General features: G+C 41.3%; 1 protein-coding gene across 1 annotated transcript in view; it reads left to right on the top strand.

The window, feature by feature from the left end:
• The first annotated feature begins 5,931 nt into the window (after positions 1 to 5,931).
• sorcs3a (sortilin related VPS10 domain containing receptor 3a) overlaps positions 5,932 to 22,777 on the top strand; it is a 225,355-nt gene continuing 208,509 nt past the window's right edge. The window contains exon 1 of the mRNA XM_051386085.1: positions 5,932 to 6,848. Coding sequence (XP_051242045.1) covers positions 6,165 to 6,848 — 684 coding nt within the window. The 5' untranslated portion in view covers positions 5,932 to 6,164. The remainder of the gene's footprint in view (positions 6,849 to 22,777) is intronic.

Here is a 22,777-nt window from a genome sequence, read left to right as displayed (position 1 = left end):
ATTAGTCTCAGTTTTAATCAATATGGCTGTCTACATTGGTGGAATAATGGCTCATATTTCACTCACCTATCCAATGTAAGTCACTCATTCTCAGTATCTCGATCTCTTTGGAAATCACATCCCCAAACAAGTTATATACATTACTACAGTTCTATAAATTATAGATGACTGCCAGAGACAGTATTTAATGCCTGGATCCATCATTAGTGGCAGTCAGTGAAAGGAAACTGTTGGTTAATTTCTGTTTTTATATGCGCTGATTGAGGGGTCTTTTGCCCTGATCAGAGTGAGTTATTTTGTACTTCAGATAGAAATGCACAGTAACATTACAGTAAGTAAGTAAGTAAGTAAGATTTTATTAATTTTAATCCAGAGGACAGAAGTGAAAAAAAAATAAAAATGAACTTGATAGAAAGGGGCCACAATCAGTTTATAGTATAATACAGTTTTATACAACTTTTGTTTTATTTTCAGTTTTGGCATGGAGCTCTCCTGTCCTCACATTGTCTTACTGTTGTTGTTGTTGTTGTTGTTGTTGTTGTTGTTGTTAAAAGACTTGGGCTTTTCCAGTAGTGGGACCCATTTGTTTAATTTGAATTTTCTGTTGCAGTCCATAGAATACATTGTATTAGTCATATCTACTTTTAATGATCTGATCTGAAAGTCTGCACAGCCCGTGTACCATCTGTCTTATGTTGCACACAAATAGAATTTAAAATTCATGTGCCGTCATCTTCAGTGAGCATCATGTGTTCAGAACATCAAAATAAACAGTATGATGAGAAAAGCTCAGGTTGAAATCTTAAAAATTTGAGATATCTGTACTTTTCCTGAGTATATCCATTTGATGACATACAAGACAGACATTTTAAGACACGATGCATTGTAATACTACTACTACTACTACTACTGCTACTACTGATAATAATAATAATAAACTAAATAAAGCAGTATATAAAAATGTAGCTCTAATAATTAGTTATCCAAAACAATAATCAGCAACTGTTCTGATAACTTTTCAAAAATCTCTGAAACATTTTGTGGTTTCAACTTTTTAAATGTGAAGGTTTGCTGCTTCTCCTTATCCTCAGTTGCAGTAATACGATGATTTTGAGGTTTGGACTGTTAATCAGACAAAAAAATACATTTGAAGATGTCCCTTTGAGCTCTGTTTAATTGTGACTATAATATAGAATACATTGATTTATCAAAAAACAACAAAAACAAATAAACATCAGATTAATCCATACTGAAAATAATTATAAGTTGCATCCCAATATAAAAGACTTAGCCTCACCTGTGTGAGTAATATTCTAATAATAATCTAATAAATATATAATAGTATCTATATATGTTAGATTAGATAGTTGCCATATCTTTATGTTAAGTACTTAAAATTTTGGATACTTTATGTACATTTTCTTGATAACACTTACATTTATTTAAAGGCACAGTGTGTAGGATATAGTGGCCTCTAGTGGCTAAGTTGCAGATTACAACCAACTGAATAATCAAGTGTGTAAATGACACTACAGTGACTGACACACTCGCAAGTTTGTTTGGTTTGTCTGTTCTAGGATACTTCTGAAAACATGCTGGTTCAACATGGTGGCAACAATTCTTGTTTTCAGGTGATAATACATGAACTGAATTGAATGAAAACATACCTATTAATATAATATTCCATTTCTGCTAATTGATCCTCCTAAATATTACACACTGGACCTTTATTAAAAGAATGTGAATACTTCCTACACAACTGTTATTTACCACTGTGGCAGTAGTGCACAGAAGTTGATTTCTCTTACTGTGAAGCTGAAAACATGCAGATTGTTCTCTGTATTCCTTTCAGCAATCCTAAGGGAGGTTAACACAACCAACCTCCCTCTAGCTACCCCAAATACACATATGTTGTCTTTATAAGATCATGCTCTGTAATAAATCAGAATTCTTCAAAGCAGCTAAGCATCATTTACTCACCATAAAGCAGTCTTCAATTTGCACCTCTTTGAACCCCAACTGAGTGGCTTTCAAAGCACTTTGTTAGCTTTTGCTGGAAGCAATGATGATTTTTCTTTTCTTCTTTTTCTTTTACATGCTGACTAGGCTGATGGGTTCTGCTTGGAAGTTTGTGGGATCCACTGTTTACCAGGAAATTTAAGTAATAACACAAGCTGGCAACAGTAACATCAATTATCATCCATACATTATGAGACAATAAGTGACGTTCTCAGAGCTGGGATATTTGTAGAAGAAGGGAATATGTATGTAAAATCATTTTGAGGAACCTGTTACTGTGATGAAATGTTCCAAACTTCACTTACTAACTTTATCTAGAGCTTTAGACCATATGTAATGACCTTGTTCAGTGAATAGAACTTGCTCAGTTGACATTAAGTGTGGAATATTGGTCCCATGATAAAAGGTGGTCTTAAATGGAGGTGGGGGTTGTAACCATTGTCTCTGTCCAAAGATGGTCTCTGGTGTGGGATGTGAAGGTTCTCCTTGACCTTTCTCGTCCACTGACTCCTGGTCAATGAAAACGGCGCCCTCCCAGTCGATGCTGGGACCGGTTTTGGATCAGAAACCGACTGTATTGAATTGTTTGTTTTGGTCTGTTCTGGAGAGCTCCCCGGATCTATGGCTGCTTCCTAAACTGTACCCCTTTCCTGTTTGTTTGTCAGTATTTGTGATGCAGGTTGCAGTCTTGACAAATAATGCTCATAATTAGTTATTTCTTTGCAAGCTCTTTGGGTGCATCAAAGAAGATTTAGGATATAGTATATAGATATGTGTTAGGTCACAACATATATGTTATTCTTCAAAACAGCATGACAATAGTATCACACCATACAGGATATGTATTTCCCTTAATGTGGTAACCCCCACTAAAGACACTAATGTAATGTCCTGTGTAATTTCTCTTGGGATTAGTTTTTTTCCCTCCAGCAATCTTGGTTGAATTATAATGCCGTATATATATATATATATTTTTTGCTATTTAAAAAGACAAACCTGTAGTGGGTATTTCGTAGCAATCAACTCAAATCAATGCTGTCTACCAATTAAGGCATTATAAATATGTGAAATCAAACATGTAGCCACACATCATGACTGTTGTGCTTTGTGCTTAACATGTTAAATATGCATTCGTTAGTCATTAATGGGTTAACGGGACAGTATTCTAAGGCTCTGTGGATTACTATTTTTCATCTACATCTTCTATGAATGCAAAACTATAAATCATCGTTAGTTCTACAACCATCAACGCCCACAAACTCTTACATCACACACAGTTCACGGAAATATTACATCCACATCTGAAGTGCTTCCTATCAGCAAAGGGTTCTTTTCATTTATTGTAGAACGTAATGTGAGAGTCTATTAGTCTCTCTACTGAAGTTTTCAGCTGCCTCGCTGCAGGGAGGACAGAGGGCAGGGTCAGCCACAGATCAGGACCCCTGCTTCAGGGAGGAATTTAGTGTCTTGCTCAAGGACACCTCCTCCTGTTAAAGGGTGGTCTCTTAGCACCGGGCCACCCTGCCGACTCCATATAACTGCAAGATAGCACGTGTGTAGTGTCTGAGACACACAATGTACCGGCTCCTCCAAGTTACAAAATACATCTTACTTGGATGTTGATTGATTTGAAAAATTCCATCTGATATATCGTTAAAATGGATTAATAATTTCCACTCCATTAGTAAGCTATGGTAATTGATGAATGGCAGCATCACAAGAGATGAGAAGTTTCATTCACTTTCATTAAAATCTCATTACATGTCTCTCTGTGAAATAATTCAGTCTTGGCATACATTCCCCATCTGTGTGTTGATCTGAGTTGCAAGGAGTTTTTCGGTGATAACTGCCTGCTTGGTCATAGTTCTTCCAAGGTAGAGGGGTTACTTCTGTTTGGCTTCAATATCCACTCTCTCCTACCTCTGTTTTAGGTCTCCACCCACTACTGAGGGACATTTCTGACTCTTTAGCTGCTAAATGCTCTACTGTGTTCACCAGCTGGTCACTAACTGTGTCTGTCTGCTGTTTGGTGCTGAGCAGGTAGTGTACAGTGGATTTACAGTTGAAAACAGCTGCCTGCTGTGGCTGAAAATGATTGAGAGCAGTGAGAGTGAACCAAAACAGTAGAATCGTAGGTCTGACAGCTAAACAATGAGCTGAAAGTAAGTAAAAAACTCCAGAGGGGAGCCTCAGATTCAGGTAGTAATTCTCTGTAGGTCCATCTCTGCAAGAGACCCCTTTCACATTGTCAGTGTTATTATAAAAGCCTTGATTATAGCAGCTTTAAATAAGGACAGCTGATTTTTTCAAGACTCTTGGGTGAAATGTGCATGTCTGCTCTGTGGAATACAGAGAAATCAGATTACTTACACAAGAAAGTGTCTCCCGTTGCTCTGCTGCTAGAGCCTTTTTCACACTGATATGACTGGACATTTGTTGAAATTCAGACACAGTCCCCTGAGTATTCCCTGATGGGCAATTTGTGGGCAGTCAAGTTGATAGACAAGGGTGCAACATGCTAGATCACTAATGAGTAACCCTGCTGCAGGCATACACACTCAAACAAACACTCATACATACAAGCTCTGTCTCTCTCTTTCTCACACACACACACACGCACACACACACACACACACACGTTTCCTGCTTTTATATCACTATTCCAGCCTTGATGGAATGGCGCATTAAGTCCTTGATGCACAGAACTCAGCGGCTCTGTATCCCAGCACTCCCCTCCCCTCCCACTCTCTCATATGCCTCTAGGCGCTGCTTTATTTCCCCCTAGGAGTGCTGCAACTCCCTGCCAACTCTTCCCAATCCATCAGTGAGTGTTCTGCCCTCCCTCCCCAGGGCTCCTGGGGAGGGGGGGCAGAACACCTATACCGTCTGACTGACCCGGGTCTTCCTACCACCAAGGAGCTACCTCGGCTTCATTCTTCACATTATGTTGAGTTTGGTGCGAGAGTGAGACATCGGCATGGATCATACCACACTGACAGAAGACTAATCTGACATATTGACCAGTGGAGGCTGCTGGTTGCTGGTTGGAGGTCTCAGTAAATTTAGGACATTTGGCTTATTTTGCATGAGTAAAATGACTAATTTATTATTATTATTATTATTATTATTGTTATTATAATGAGATCAGGAAATATGTTTACATTTAAATGTACTTTGTATATAGACCGTTATAATCTTATTATATCTCTTAGGCTCTTATTTTATGTTTATTTTTACTTTTTACTATATGTATATACCTATACATTCATTTCTACTCTATACATTCTGTTAGATATTGTATATAAGTACTATTTCTTCAACTTTGTGTCAATACAGTATTTTTTGAGAGCACAAATAACCTCTTAATGGTGTGTTGTTTTTAACCCAACCTTACTGAGCCATCTTTAGGATTCTGCTGAAGTATATCAGCCCCCAAAATCCCCAGGTGGCACTGCGGTTTGGCAAGGTTTTCTTTTTAATGAAATTAAGTGTCAGAGGGCTCAACGAACAGAGTGATGTAACAAACTCACCACACAGGTCTGATCGCAAGTTTGCACTACAAAGACTTTCTATTGTGTGGCCAAAGATATGAATATTTTAGTATTTTATTTATCCATTGAGTTCATTTCTTAGAATTAAGTGAATCCAGGGTGACACTGCTAATACTGCTTACTTTAATCCAAATTCAACATTAGAGACTGAGATTTTATGCAATGTGATATACTGTATTATATTTACATCTTGAACTTGGGGACTATTTTACGTTGCTAAGATCTAAACTACTTCTAGAATAGGAGAACGCTCAGCACCACGGACAGCTCCCACCTCCCTCTCTCCCTCCCTCTCTCTCTCTCTCTCTCTCTCTCTCTCTCTCCTCTCTCTCTCTCTAACTGTCTCTTCCGGGCGCACACTCGGCAGCTGGCTGCGATACAGCTCCTCCCTCCTGTGTGGTGGCTTTCCCGACCAAAGATCCTTGGACGTGAACAGTTTCGCTGAAGAGCACTTTTCTCCCCCCCACCCCAAAACAACCAGACGGACAATCGAGGCGTCAGTTATTCCATATCGACCTGAGAGAAGGGAGTTTAGGTGTCGGGTAAGGTCTCCAACGGTCCTTCATCCCCCCCCTCCCCAAATCTCTGTCAGCGATGGAGACTTGGGCTGGCTTCTGCCCAGGCTTGCACTTATCTCTGGGTATCTGGCTGATGGTAGCCGCTCATACCCCACAACACACCAAGGCGGAGATAACTTGCGCATCTTGCCCGTCGCCACTTCAACTTCACCTGGAGGAATTACAGCTGGGGATGCGCACTGAACCGACAGAGGAACCGGGCACCCTAAAAAACATCCGAGTAGAGTTTAGGGAACTCGGGGTTACCGACCAAAATTCTGGAGTGGACGACGACCGTGAGACAAGCATTCCTGTCGAGGATGTCCCCCAGTTCCCTCAAGATGTCAGTTTGGATGGAGTTAGCACAAAGGAAGATGCACCATGGTTCAGTGAAGAAAGTGTCCGCCGCGGCGGTGAGGCAGGGGGACCGGAGAAGGGAGAGGATGCTGCGCTCCGGAGAGCGAGGAGAAGCGGTCCTGAGTTTGCCGAGTTCAGCGAGAGCGGGTGGGCCGGCCGGACTGGCATGGATGGCGCTCCGGAGGATCGGGGCTCGTTGTTAGACGGACACAGGCAGGGAAGGTCCGAGTTCAGATGGAACAGGGACGAAGGGAGAGGGAATAACCGGCAGGATGAACCCAAGCTCACCAGCAGCACTTTCGCTCTGACTGGGGACTCTGCGCATAACCACGCGGTGGTATACTGGTCAGGACAAAACAGCAGCGTGAGTTATCATGAATTATTATTATTGTTGTTGTTGTTGTTGTTGTTCCTCTGCTGCTTTTTCACGGCTCCACATTTCATACGGACTCTTCTCTGAGAGTAGGATATTCTGTGCAGCTGGGTGAAAAAACTCGGTGACGCACAGAGCAGAGACTCGGTGCTCTGTCGTGCCGCTGAGTTGAGCTTCACTGTTAACAGGTGCACTGGAAGCTACAGATGCGCACCGACGCACACTGTTCCCTAAATGCCAGACTTGTGCAGCGACTGTGAATTGTATCCGGCCGCGACCTTTGACTCTCCCAGCAATTACGCACGCAAACTCCCGTCTGCTGGAGCGTTTCTTGCGCTGGTTTGCGACATTATTCCAACATCTAGACTTGTCTCTGTCTGTGCACGCTCTGTAAATCGTGCATTTTGAGTTTCAAATTTAATTTGTCGGGATTTAGCCTTAGTGGTGGAAAAAATATTTATGATGTATTTGCAGCGGATTTCAGATATGCTAATGCATGATTTATTGCTCCCAAATGATGCGAGATTTTTCATCCAAACTAATTGATTGGGGAAGAAGGGAGTCGTAAATTATTGCTCAATCTCCAATACGCCCTCTAATTCTTTGGATTATGAATTTCTCCTCTGTATGGATGACTGCATATGCTTCCCCTAATTATGGGTTTGCTGATCTGAATACCTGCGAAAGAGGGAATTCTTTTTTGGCTTTATTGACTGTTTAGAACATTTTTTGAATATATAAGCAGAAATGTGCGATACAGTATATGCACTGCAAATAAAAAGGTGTCAGCCCTGGATGCATTACCACAGACTTTCCAAAGGGGGGTGTTCAGTATTTGGAGGTTAGGTCTTATCCCCTCTACAATAATCCTAAAAAGGAGATTTTTGCCTCCTTGTTGCCTCAATGGTATCATGGATTCAGGGATTAAATGCTGCAGGATCATGACAGCACTGACATAAAATTTAGGCAAAATATCAGTTTCTGAGAACATTTGTTTGCCCAATTTCTGAAACACATGCATCCGAAAATACTTAGAGAAGGCTCAATTTAAGATTTAAAAATTTAAGACATATCATCAAAATAAGAACCTCAACAATAAAGGATTCTGTTGCTCTCTGGGTGCGGAAGGACAATATGAAGTTTTGAGTGTCAGCTCAAACACAGGGGCAACCTGCTGCCATAACATGTGTAAACCTTTACAGCAGCAGTAAATAGTTCTCACAGTGCCACTAACTCGTCTCTAAAATGACTCCAATCACATTCAAGCCCATTCTGCATACGAACTGGATGAAAATCCTGCCCCTCTTACACAAGAGGACCCTCATAGGAAGAGAATAATGAGACAAAATGAATCAAAGTCATTTACACAACCATGTAAGCTCACAGAGAGCCGATGGGCTCTTCTTTGTGGTTTCACAAGCTTAATTTGTTGTTGTGGCTGCTCTTCTCGCTTTATTCCATTTGAAAAAAATCCCACATATTCAGTCTTGTCTGAGCTGATTATGACATGGTGCATGAACTTGTTTTTTAACCCGCAGTGAAGACTGAGGCGCTGTGAGGGGAACATGTTTGTGTGTGCATGCATGTCCGTGTGTGTTTGTGTGACTGTGCGCTGGATGGAGAGGGTGAGGAGGTTACTGAATGCCACTGCCCCTCAGCTCGAAATCTTTGATAATTATCTTGAATACTGAGGCCTCTATTTCAAAGTCTTTTCTTCTTTTGAAAGAAGGGAAGTCAGGGCCAGGCCTCGAGAGCATCCTCAAGCGAGGAAATCTGCTACTTAATCTTCATTGGCCGTTGGTGCTTATTCTGGTGATGAATGGAGTGGTAGGACAAAGAGATTGAACTTGAAGGCTTCTAACTTATCTGCAGCAGTAGTTAAGTTAGAGTAAGAGTGAGTGGCTGGCTAATAGGATGACTAGCTGGTTGGATGAATGACCAGCTTGGTACAGCCACCTTTATCTTGGCTGTAGATTTACTGCCCATTTTACGCTTTTTGGGCTCCTTCATTTTTCACCTGACTGCACTTCAGAAACTGTACTCACCAGGAAAATTACAATATTGTTATTTGGTTGTACATCCTGTGGTCTTGTGGTAATCAGCGGTAGATACGTCTGCCTTCTCTGAACCAGATAGCACTCAGCTTGTTCAAAGCGCAAACGCAACACCAACAACTCTTTCCAGCAATGAAATTACCAAGTTACTCAATATTATCCACAGACCTTTTTGTTTGCGAGCAGTTTCATGTAGGAACTATTTTCTTTCTACCGAACTACGTCCGCCAACTGTAGCTGAATGTTAGCTGTCTCAGTGGTGCTATGTGAGCTGGCTAACATTACAGCTCAGCCAAGGAGGACGCCGATAATGTTTACATTCTGTGCTGACACGAGCACAAGCTTCTTGTCCAGGAGTGGATGCACACCTCCTTCTGTGTGTTGATACGTAGAAAGAAAATAGTTCCTACATGAAACTGCTCACAACAAGGTCTGTGGATTATCTTGAGTAACCTGGTCATGATGTCAGGAAAGAGACATTGCCGTTGAGTTTTTTTAAAGCTATTTTTTGAGTGCCATCTAATTCCATTATATTGGAGAGAAGGCACACATCTCTATAGCCGATATCTCCAAAACTATATTAACTGTATTTTGATATACAAAAATATAAAAATATCCCTGGTTTTATTGGATACATTTACTTCATGGTATACCTCTATCTTTCTCCCAACATTCCCTGTCTGTTTGAACACTGTCAGCTTTCAAATATAGACAAATATATATATATATATATATATATATATATATATACAACTCAATAAAAACTATCAGTAGCTTTTCCTAATAATGACCTCTTTAACCTTGACCACAATTTTTCCGGAACCTTAGCCATGTAGTTTGTCATTGACAACGGCCAAGTGTTTTTTTGTCACCTAATGACTAATGACCAAAGAGGTGCCGGATCAGAAAATGCTGACATGGGTTGGTTTTGGGAGACAATGACAAACAACCATCGTTTAGGTTGGAGAACTTGTTGGTACTACCACATTTCATTTTTGGTAGACAATTAGCCATCTTGACTGACTTATTGGAGAGTGGCAGTCATGTGCCCTCTTCCACTGACCTTTAATCAAGATATCAAACTCCTACCTGATCAACCATTTGATTTTTCTCGATTAAATGCCTAAAATATAAATGTAAATGAATCCCAGCTGGCTGACTGGTTTGTTTGACTGCCCCTGGCATTGACCATAAATTCACAACCTTCTTGGTCTAGAGATTTTCACCCAGTCTTATTTCAGCCAGGTTGGTCGGCCGTGTCTTGTACTACGACTACCTCTGGGAGACTTGACGCGGCTGTTGCTTCCCTGGGGGAGAATGGTGTGTCCTTTGAGGCATGTACACAAGGCTAATGCACTCTCACTGTCTCTCTGTACCTGTCCAAATTGCTGTCTCGGCCCCCGCTACCCTACCTTTTTCTCTCTGTCTGTTGCTGTATGCGTCTTCAGGTCTGTGCCTCCAGCTTACACAGGTTATTCAGAAGCCTTAACCTTAGATATTCACTGAGAATTTAGAAGCAGCAATGTTGATACTAACTGTCATTTATTATATTCATGGGCATAATTTCAATGAAGCATCCCTACACCAAAGTGGCAAGTTCTTTCCTGAAGTATCTTTGAGGCTGTGTAATGCTCCCACCCTCAGCAGACATGAGCATAATGGTATTGTGACTGACAGCTTGAATACAAAATGGATTGCTTTAGCAGTGCCTCTTTTAGTGTGATCTTAAAACATTCATCTCGTCTAAGGGAACCTTGAGATTTCCTCCCAACAGAATAATCACAATGAATACATTCCCTCAGGAAAACTGTGACCATAAATATCAGCATATCTATTTGACAGCTCAGGACAGGGCGTCAGCTTTTCGGCTGATCAACACTATATTTTCACTCCTAGATGCTTGTTTCATGTACCGTGGCTTTGATGTCCCTTCATCCGGGGGGTAGGGAGGGTTGGGCATCTATAAGTGTTGTTAGCTTTGAGAAAAATTAACATAAGATGGTGCGAGTAAGCTCGACTCCAGTGGTCTTCAAAGTCATGGGAACTCACACAGAGACAGGTCAGTTATATCTGGCAAGTCATCAATAGAGCTGTGTGTTTGAAATTTCCGAATCCCTCTTGAGAAGCGAAGGAACACATGCAGACTCCCATGAGTGGCATTTGAAGGCAAAAATGTCATGCAGCAAAAACACAGCCATGCTCCAGGCATGTAGAAGAGATTTAAAGGCAAAGACCAGACCAATACAATACTCACATTTTTGGATTCTTCCAAAACTGGAGTCAATAATTGATTCCCTGTTTTGAAAGAATCCGACATCCTGCAAAAAATTTGTTGTGGAATACTTTATCAACCTGGCAGGCTGCTATTTGCATGTTATGGTCATTATATGCACCATCCATCGTGCAGAAAGAGCCCAGAGACCCACCTACAAGGACAGGGCCGTGTGCAGCATTTCCAACCATGGTCTCTGCAGCGAGGGGATATGATTTAGGATGTAGAGGCAGGTCTTGTTCCCGCTCACTTTCCATCAACCCATCTCACCCCTCAGCCTAAATTACTGATGGTAATACATTATAAAGTTGTTTCTTTTCTTCCCTCTCCTGCTACTCTGGTGGGCCTCTGCTCTGGAGTTAGAAAGAGGGGAGAAAAATGAGAATATCATAAATAATATAGCCCTTCCAGCGGGGTCCTTATCTCCCTTATGCCTCGATCTCTCCTCCCCCCTCCTCCTCTTCTAATTAGTGTCTACAAATTTGTTTCCTCGTCCCTTGTTTTTTTGCATTGCAAGTATGATGTTGTGGCAAGAAGCCATGTGCCACAAAACATGAATGGAGAATCTGTCTTGACTGGCCTCCAGAGCTAAACTGTTGGCTGCAGTTTCCGAACAGTGGGGGTTAGGCTGAGGCTCACTCTTGACCTCTTGATTCCATGCACTGTGGTTTTAAAAGCATGTTATGTCACCTAATGCTTACGCCTAAGCGTTCAAATTCCACATGTAGGTTGAGTCACATAATGTATGGTAGGTGATATTTCCTCTCTGGATACCTTCATGTGTGCAGATTTTAGCCTTGCAGAATAGAAAGCAGCATTTGCTTACAAAGGCTTTGTGTGGGAAGGGCAGAACTGCTAACCACATAATTTGAAATATAACCAGAAGAAAATACAGTTAAGCATAAAACATCAGACACACATACATCAAAAACATCAAACCCTTATGGCTGCTTGCACAAAAATCCAGTTCTTTCCTTTTACCTGAAGTTAACTAGGTCAGCACATTCTGAGACTGCCTTTTATAACTCCTGCTAAAGGTCACCAGATGCACTTAAAAGTGTCACATAATGTTAAAAACTCTCCTTAGTGCTCGGCAGAGAAATGCTACCACATTAAGGAAGCCATTCAGGAAGCCATCCAATCAGGATGCACTGCACCTGCTGCTGCAGCGGGCCGCGGATCTCGGATCACATAAAGCTGCTAAAAGCTTTGAAGCCACGAGCACGTGCATAGTAGAAACCCAGCCGGTCGGACAAGAGGCTTTAAGGCTGCGTTCGCCAAACTTAATGGCCTCATTATGTTTCCTGTATGATTGCCACGCTGGCTGCGGCGCTGATGGAAGCCACCTCGCTACGACTTCAGAGAGTTGAGTATAATCATACGCTTGGCCACTGATCCTGTTCGGCAGTACAAGGGTGCTGACATTATCCGTGTGCGGGAAAGAGTGCGAGGTAGTGAGAAGTGTGTGTAAGTATATGTGTGTTAATTACACTGGTACACCCCAGTGTCAGGTTTAATTTAGTTTCATTTATTTTCTATTAAATGCCTTTTCCCCATCTGGGGTACCTAGGGAACGGGGGGTACCTCCTACCAGGGAGGCCTATCTTCTTCCCACTGTTTTCCTCATGCTGCGCACAGTTTGAACACCTATGGATTGACTTAAGGAAAATCGAGCTTTGAGTTTGATTGCTCCAAGTCCCAGAGGCACAGTGCATCTTGACCTTATCCACTTTTCCTTTTTTTTCCTGAGCCAAGTGCGATACCTTGTAATGCTGATGTGACTTGCCATTTCCCAAACACAGGCAAGCCGTGGAGAGCGGCCAGGCGATGAGCACGTAATAATGTCAGACCACAGTGAAGCGATAGACCGCACGCTGTGTTTCTCTCTCCCTCTGCCTCGCCCTCTATTCGCTTTTTCTCTTTCTCGCTCTGTCCTCCTTCAGCAGGCACTGTCCCTCCCACGCATTGATATGTCTTCACTAGGTCAGAGATATACAAAATTGCAGGCATCCAGAGACATACTTGTTTGCACGCAAACAGGGAGACGCAAAGCTCACGCATTCACACGCGTTAATGTAAAAAAAGACAGGCAGACTCACACAAACATGCACGTGCGCACACACACGCGCCCTCAATCATTCTCAGTATCACGTCTCACTCTCGGTCGGAGTGAGTGGTGTCGTGCCTGGAGGAGGCTGTCATTGATGGAGACTAATGTTGACACATCACACCCCAGGACCTGCAGTCAATTAACACATTGTCTAATTAAAGTGATCTACTGGTTTATCTATGAGAGATTGAAAGTGGCTGTAAAATGGGTCCACGCTGCATTAACTTTACAATCAGGTCTGCTTCTTTATTTCTATTTGGATTTTAATGGTAATAACCTACTTAAAGATCCCCCCATTACCAAACAGATTGTGTAAGCATCTTTCATTGATGGCGGCAGGAGATAGATGCTCATGATTTTTGGATTTCCATTTCCTGTTAATACCCTCGCTCAAGCTGCACAAAATACTTAAGCAGCTGCCATACGTGACTGAACTTCTGACTGTCCATAGGACTCAGCTTGAAAAGTGCCCTTTAAATAAATCATCCCTCAACCGGCTAGAAGTAATTTTCCCTCCCCTCTAAGGTTTGCGTTAACTTCTTTTGAAAGGGGCCCGCATTACATTTCTATCAAACACAGTAATTGTCCCTTATTTACCCAGCCTCCTTGCTGTGCTGCTTTTAAAATTTTAATGGCGCTGTACGAGTTGTTTGAACTGTTTGACGGGTATGGTACTAATGTAAGCCTGCCTTATAAAGGAGAGTGTGAGTGGTCATAGATATCAATGAATTATTAATCCCCATCCTCTTTTATAGGTGTTTTCTGTGAGGGTGGAGCTTCCACTGGAGCGGAGAGTACGGTGCCTTCGCATAATCCTGCTTAGAAAAATAGTGAGAACTACACAGAGTAAGATAGGCCACGGTAAAGGGATCGCTAACGATCCCTTTAGTTAGTCACTGAATTGAGGTGACACTAACATTGCAAGCCTGTGGCATTTAATTCCCACTGAGGCCCCATTATAAAGGTATGCACTCATGCTGTATATCCTGTAGAAACAAGTTTATAATGTGATGCAGTAATACTACCTTGTTTAAAATGTCAGTTTGTGTTGACACATTGCTGTGGTACACTTTGAGGCTGTACTATGTGGTGACGGCGTATTTGACCTGATGTAAGATGCTTCCAATATTTTGTCCACCTCGGATTATTACTCAACATCTCTCTGTCATGATCTCAACCACATTTAAAAAATAACGTGACCCCGGGATATGGTCGAAAGATACAGAACGAGTGAGTCAAGAGGACCTGAAGTGGCCTTGGAGCTGCTCTTTCAAAGGTCAAAATTGAGAAGCTCAGCTTTTAAAGAGACACAATGTAACAGTTGAAAGAAGAAATAACAAAAATGTTCCTCTTAAAAAAGAAATGAAAAATTCATAAATATAAAAGGAACTCTTGCTCAGTTCAGTACGCGCAGCCTTATGCACTCTTAACTACGTAACTGTCCAGCAAAAGCCACATAGGTATGCTTTAAAGGTCCAGCGTGTAACATTAGAGAGGATCTACTGTCAGATTTGGAATATAATACTCACAGAATGTTTTCATTAGTGTATAATGTTTCCTTAGAATGAGCTGTTTGTATCTACACAGGGAGTGGGTCCTGTTCTACAGAGTCTGCCATGTTTCTACAGTAGCCCAGAATGGACAAACCAAACACTGGCTCTAGATAGGGCCTTTTATATTTTCTCTGAAACGCTTCGAATGGGAGAATGAGGTGAGGGGGTTGTAATCTACAACTGCCACTAAATCCTAGACAGTGGTCCTTTAAGTGGACTTGGAGTCGCTGCTGTTAACAAGGTGTAAACTGAGTTGTCAAGCTCAACTTTTAAGGAGACTGCAACTTTTGAAAGAAAAAAAAAATAATTCTCCTAAACAAGAAACTTCAACTTCAACTTTAAGCCAATGTGGACGAGAAGTCCTTAAAGTTCTCAGAACAATATAAAGTTTGAACATCTAAAGGTTCCTAACAACTGAGTTCTAATTAAAACTGTATGATACAATCAAAACCTCCAGAACTAGTGAGTCAGTGGACCTTTTGTCTAAAATAAAAATTAAGTTGAACAAAAAAATCATTGTTGCTCTTGATTGCATTACAGGGGTTTCTGTTTTCTGGTCACTCTGTTTAAGAATCACAGGGAAGATATCTGCCAAATGGTATTTGATATGTTGTTTCAGCTGATAATTGCTTTCTAGGATCTTTGAAGGTTGGCACCTTATTCCAACAGACAACAAGCTGTTGCCACCTGTAATCAAGTTTGTTGAGCTAATGCACAGAGGGACGAGGCTGTTGCTTTCCGTTTGCAGTATATAGATGAGAGGAGATTGCCTTCATCCTCGTGCATTGCTCATGCTTGCTGCCAGGTATGACTGCAAAGATTCTGGAAGCTAGACTGTACTTGCCTCACGCTGTCACATTTGTGCGAATCAGCGGCTAAGATGTGTGAATGTGTGTGTTTGTGTGCATTAGTGTGGGGCACGCACTTGTCTATGCGTACTGTACGTGTGTCTGCAAAACCACATACTGTATGTGTTAATGTGTGTTGCCGCTAATGGATGCAAGCTGCCCCTAACACATGAAAACCTAATGAAGCACATTGAATTAGGAGTCGTCATCTTTGGCTTATTTAACTGACAAAGCAAGCGTCAGAGCCTGAGCTTGAAAAGTTCTATCTTTAGTCATTTCCACAATGAGTTATTTGTTTGCAGCAACAAAACAAAAGTAGAAATTCAACACCACATCAAAACCTGCTGCAAATGGATATATAATCACACACAGCAAACCCATAATGAAAAAGAAAGCCTCTACTTTACATTAACCTCGACAGCTAAATAATCTGTCTTTTTCTCTTGCTGCTGTAATAAAGTCATCCCCCAAGTGGCCCCACTTCGACCCCCGCCGCTCGTTTTCCCACTTCCTCTGTTTGTTCCCGCACTTTATTCACGACGTCTTGAGTCGAGGTTGTACTGAATGCAAGCAGTAATGTTGAGTAATGAGTGGTAACAGGCGTGTAACCAAATAAATACCCCTAGTCTGACACTTTTTACGTGTTCCAGCTTGTGAGCCTCTTTTTGCCTGCGTCAACAGCACACTGATTTTCTGCAGTGTGGCTTGTCGTGCTGAGAGCAGCACATAAAAGGCAGCATCGACGAGGGCTTTTTCTTTTTTAATGTAGAGCTTTATCACCCCTTTTTTTTGTAGTAGTAGTAGTAGTTGTAATAAAGAGAACCTCTTTAATATTCACTTACATTGCTGTGTCATTCAATGAACAAAAGTACATGTAGACATCATCCTGAGTCTGGAACCTCCTTGTGCATTTCTTGCCCCAAAGTAGAAGCTTAAACCTTCTAAATCCCAATAATTCTCAGTGAAGGTAGCCACTGTGCTGCCCCAGTCCTGTCATAGAGAGACTGATAGCGGGCCTTTACAATCAATGGTCCTCAGTATCATTCCTGGTGTGTCATATGCCTTCAGGCTACAGTGAAAATAAGGAAAGTAGCAGTTCAGCCACAGTTTTTTGGCTGCTGTATTTTCTTGTGGTTTGAGGACACTATAAACCTGCATTTCTTCATATTTCTGACATTAACAATGAATCAAATGACTATACTGTGACAGGGGTCATTTTTAGGGTTGAAGTCATGTCACATTAGCAAAAATCTAATTCACAGCTGCACGGTTCCTTCTCACTACTCTCGTCATTCCCTGTCGGTGGCCATTTTAGCAAAAAATAAACTAGCTACAAGCAAGCTAGCTAAAGATCCAAATATTTTTCTCAGAGTGTAGAAACCAAACCAGAACTTTAAGTGAAGTGAATAGGTTGGCTGTTTGCTAACCAGACCAAACCCTGAATCATGTTACGTTTTGCATTGTGGTGCATTCCCATCCACAATGGAACTTCTTTTTCACCTCTTTTCCCACAAGGCACGAATGGCTCCTATTGACTCACACAGCATGCTGGGGACGGCAGCCATATGCCAAAGCCCTTTTAATTATCACACATTGTCCCAGAGCTTGACCTTTTCAATGGGGAGATGAGCCGAATCACGACAGAAAGAAATGGACGAAACGTGGAAAATGCCAACATCAGGGAGATAATCTTTGTTCTGGAAACACCTGGATTCATCTCTAAACGCACACAGTGGTAATCTAGTAATTTGGCAGCAGACTACGTAACATGTCTCAGACAAAACACACAGGGATCGATTCATCATGTGTGTCTGGGCCTTCCATACAACAATGGTAGTGTAGTCTGGGCTGACCACGGGCTCTCCATTTAACAATGAATATGTTATTGTGTAATCTTCAAAAGTAAGTCAGTTATATAAAATTTTATGAATTATGAATAATGCCCCCATTTTCACCGTGTGGTCTGCCCAGACTCTGGCGGTATCAATTATCTCGAAGGGGATGGATCTCATTACAGTGCCTATCTGATTTTAAACATGTCAGTGTAAAGACATAATGGAATTTAAATGAGACCACTCAAACTGATGCAATGATTTGTTGCATGGAGAGTGCTCTGTAGCAACTTTATTTAATGAATTCTATTCAGTTCAGTGCGCTGAATTCTGACTCACCTTGTAATTTGCTCTGCACATGTAGCTCTGGAGTGAGCTATTATATTCATTATGTATCTATACATACAGCTTGATTCTAAGTGGGCTAATCTTCCCTGTTCTGAACACATGGACACAGAACCTGAAATAATAACTGACGGGTTATTAAAGCTACAGGCTTTTTTCCTTCTTGCTCACACTGTTTATCTCTTGAAGACGATATCCCACTGATAAGTGCTGGGAATGCAGATAGGAAAGCGGAGGCTGTGTATGATTATTAACATTCACCGAGGTAGGGCCACGAGCGAAGGCATCGGTACATCATCCTGACCAGTGAGATGGATGAGGGGAGCGGGGCCGAGGGAAACTAGGCCTTGCTGGGAATCCAACAGAGTAGCATGTAGCTCTGAAGAAACCCAGCCCAGGTAATTATCACGTCGCGGCACTTAAATACAAATGAACATGCTTTTTCACAGCGGAGAGCAGTTTAATCAAGTGTGTTTGTGCGTGTCTGTGTGTGTGTTTGTCTTTTGTCTGTTCCTCTGTGCTTTTTTGTTTGTTTGTGCCTCTGAGCACTTTAGCCCACCACATTTCCTGAAACAGAGCATACCACTTGCACTTAGTCGCTCATTTTTAATGCGGAAGTGACTGTTTTGTGTGTTCTTGTCACACAAGTGTTCCTCTCAGTCCACCACTGTGTTTCCCACCGGCTGCCTGGCACGGCATCCAGCCTGTAGCGAAGGAGGCTGACGCTTCCTGTCATTCCCGTGGTCCCACATTTGCCGCCTGCCTGCCTGCCGGCTGCTCCTCAGGCAGTGCCTTTGTCCATCACTAGAGGGAGTGGGTAGCCTAAAGAATAATGAAGTGTAATATGAGCTGCAGGACAGGAGGACAGAGGGAGAAGTAGAGCGAGAGGGAGAGACCACTAATTATTCATTACCGTTCCTTTAGAGCCAAATTGTGCCCTGCACAGCCTCAATGCACATACTTACAACAAGATGAATATACTGCATGCTGAATGTGTAGAGTGTGGCTGGATGGATGCCACTGGACAAATGTTATGCTTGGCAGATAAAAAGATTGCTTGATTGTGATTAAAATTAATAGATGCTGTGTTCTCTGTCTGTGTCTGTCTGTCTGTTTGCGTGTGATGAGAGAGGGCAGGGGGGAGGCATTCACAGTCAGATAGATGGATGGAAACATGACAGCAGCAGACATATGCTGAGTGATAAAGAGACACAGCCGTGCTCTTGGACTCTCACAAAGCAGCCAGTTCAGCGCATGCTAAATATTACAGCGCATCTCCTGCAGCATCTCAAATCCGTTCCCTCCCCTGTTCCTCAGAAGTAGATCAGGCCGAGCTCGTCTCTCCCAGCTGCAGCCTGAGCCTGTTTGCTGCCCTTTCACAGCTCACTTGCCACACATGAAAATGTTTATGTGGCCCTAATTGAATTTAGAGCTACATGGTTTACCAGATAGAAAAGCATTTGTAGAGCAGGCTGCTACAAGAGAGATAATCCGGCTGGTAAAGATTCTTCGCTCCTGCAGCCTATCTCTGCATTTAAGGAGCTTTAGTTTTAGCCGTCACTGGGAGAGGGAATTTATGTGGAGTTGAATCTTAGCAGCGCCGTGCCTCAGGAGGCAGTGGTCACAGGGTGGCATATGATTTCACTGTGTCATTTCATTCATTTTCCCTAAAGCGAGAGGTGTCAGCTAACCTTTATCGTTTTTGCCCGCTGGTTGTGATAGTGTTGGTTGTCTGTCCATTTTTCTTTGAACCAGGGCACGACCTCTCCAGGGATGGATGTAAAATGTCGTATTCTTCATGACCATCTTTTCATGGGAATCTTTCAGTGGTGGGATGTCACTAAGTACATTTACTCAAGTACTGTACTGAACTATACATTTGAGTTTTTTGAGTTTTTTTCGGTATTTTTATTTCATGCCTCTTTCTACTTTCACTTCACTACAGCTCAGAGGGACCTTTTTCACAGCAACCATTTTTACATAAAATAGAAGGGAAGAAAACAGTGATACTAATTAAGGTTCCATTCCATTTAGTGTAAGAGCACCCTGACTCTGTTTGACCTGAAGGGAACAGATCCTTAATTAGTATCATTAGTATCCACACCTGTGTTTAACCTACTATTTCACGTCAAAATGGCTACTGTGAAAACGCTCTACTTTTTACAGCTTTAGCTCCTGGTTAAAACATATGACAGCTTATAAAATAGGATGTTTTGGTATATATTAAAGAACCCTACCCATTTTTCATGGTCCCAGCTCTATAAATGTGAGCCTTTACTGAGCCTTTTCCCTTTAATTATTTTAATTATTTAAATACATTTTTAATAATTCTGAGGTTTGTACAGTTGGTTGGGTAAGACAAACATTGGGAAGGTGTCACTTTGGGTAATTGTAAAGGCATTTCTCATTTTTTTCAGGTTTTTTACAAACCAAGGAATCAGTTGTATAATGGAGAAAGTGATCAAAGGATTAATCCATAATTAAAATAATCATTATTTGCAGTTCTATACAGATTGTAAAACATTTGCTCTAACCTAACATTCCCGGTTTTGCACAAGAAAAAAACTGGCAGATTGGCATGAAATTTGCTTCCCAGAGGATGAACCCTGTCATTTTTGGCCTACTCAAGAGGCTTTGAACGAGCACCCTCAGGACAAAATGTCAGTTCTACCCCCAAGATACCTTTATAATCTAATTAATTGGCTGATAAAAGTTGTGGAAGAAAAGTATGCTCCCAAGGAGATGGTCCTTTTGATTATAGGAACTTTTCCTGTGGCCTGTTTTATCTTGGGCTGCAGTTAACAATTATTTTCCTTATCAATATATCTGATGAGTAATTTCCCTAATAATTCATCCCTGTTTACCAGAGCCCAGGGACTCCAAAACAACTAATCAACAATTAGTCTCAGCTCCAGTTACATCTAAAGTTTTATTAGCAACTATTTCCATAACCAATAATCATTTAGGTAAATAATCTAGCAAAAATGTATCGATTTTAAGCATTGGATGATATGAAAATATTATGTCACAATTATCTTGGCCAAAACAATATTATCATGATAACCATAAAAATATACTTAATACTTACTTAAAATGAATTTAAAAGATACTGGAATCACTTCCTTTCATTTTGTTATTATTTCCACACATTTGGTTGAACCTTTTTTGTGGGTGAATAACTGAGCCATGGTGACAGGCTTAGGACTGGAAAGATGCAGGCTCCCCCTTGTCCAAAAAAATTTAGGAAATTGTTTGGACTGTTTGCTGGAGAGCTAAACATCTTTTTCAAGTCAAGCCATGTGAGGATTATCATGATTATCCTGATTCACTATTATATAATGGAATTTCACCACAATAAAAGTAAGGTTTTTATCGCGATACAAGATAATATCGTATATCGTCCCATCACTAATTAAATGATTATAGTGTATATTACTTAAATATATTACTGATTGATTATATTTGGGTTTTGAATTGTTGGTTATAACAAAAATAATCAATTTGAAGATGGAAAATTCTAAAGGTCATTTTCCACAGTTTTATGACATTCTTTAGACTAATTAAGCATGAAAGTATTTGTCAGATTATCCGATAATGAAAATGGCAGTCCACTTCTAAAGGGGGCTAATAAAGCTTAACAATATTCTTGTTTTTTTTGTTGTTTTTTTTAAGCAACGAGTGTCTACAGCAGTCAAACAGGAGAAAAAGTTCTGGTGGGATTCCGTCCCTCTCCAGTAGGGCCGCAGAGGTGGAAATAACCACTTGACTTTATCTGTGCTGTTTGATTTTTAAAAGTTTATTTAAAAACTTCAGATCCTCATGCTTTGCTTCCTGTCACTCATGTGAGGAAAGAGAGGAGACAATATGACGAAGGTCGCGTTTGATGGTCAAACGCATACATAACGATCCCCTTGTTTCACTGCAGCAATAACTTCACCATATGGATTGTAGATCTATTGCTGTGGAAGGTTACAGTGCGCAGGAAGATAAGGATTGGTTATCTCAATAGGCAATATTGCTGAACTTTGATTAATACCTATAATTCGATGCGTTGTTCCCTCCAAACTGTAAAAATACATTAGACACGAAAAGAGCAGAAGAATATTGGCATATTTTGCACACTGTCTGCCTTGTCTCCTTTTCCCGTGGATAGAATGTCAATACACAAGTGGGAGCAGACTTCCAATATATTCCTGTGATATTACTTCTCATGTCATCCAAGACACGCATGAGCCTCCCCTGCAACTTGAGGCGGCTGAGTTGTCAACACAAGTTCAAAGGTCAGGGGAAGCGTGGTCACCCCCACGCACGCCTGTGCACCGAGTGATGGGCACCCAGAGCATTACAGCGCTGATTGGAGGGGAGAGGTGATGGGTCAAACCAATCAATGACACATAGGGGAGAGAGTCTCCACTCAACAGAAGTTTAACAGTCTATTACATTTCTATAAGTTTATGCAAGTCTGCAACCTAGTTGTGCATGGAAATTAAAGCAATCTAAATTAAAATCTTTCCTGTTATTCTGCTTGGTAATAGAGCAATTTCATTTCTCAGTACAGTTAACGTGTAATTTCATTCTTTCCAGTGATGGTAATATCCTCAAATAAACTGAATTTCTACAGCGCATCCACAAGCATGCTCAGAACAGAGACTGAGGGTCAAACAAGTGTACATTTTAACGTTTTAGTCAAATGTAGTTGGTTGCCTGTCAAACATTCAGGGTAATGGCAGGGTTTCACACCTGTGCAGGTACTGTATATGTACACACATAGAGACACACACAAATCTATATATATGAGAAAAAAAACCTCCAGTCATACTTGATATTTTCTTATCAGCTGGATATCAAAGAGCCTTGATCCATAACAGACTAAATTCCTGCCACTCGCTGCAGCATTAGGAGGGGG

This window comes from Dicentrarchus labrax, unplaced genomic scaffold (genome assembly GCF_905237075.1).
Source record: "Dicentrarchus labrax unplaced genomic scaffold, dlabrax2021, whole genome shotgun sequence".
In the NCBI taxonomy this organism is placed as follows: Eukaryota; Metazoa; Chordata; class Actinopteri; family Moronidae; genus Dicentrarchus; species Dicentrarchus labrax.
The sequence above is the reverse complement of the archived record's forward strand: the minus strand, read 5'-3'. Positions and strand labels throughout refer to the sequence as shown.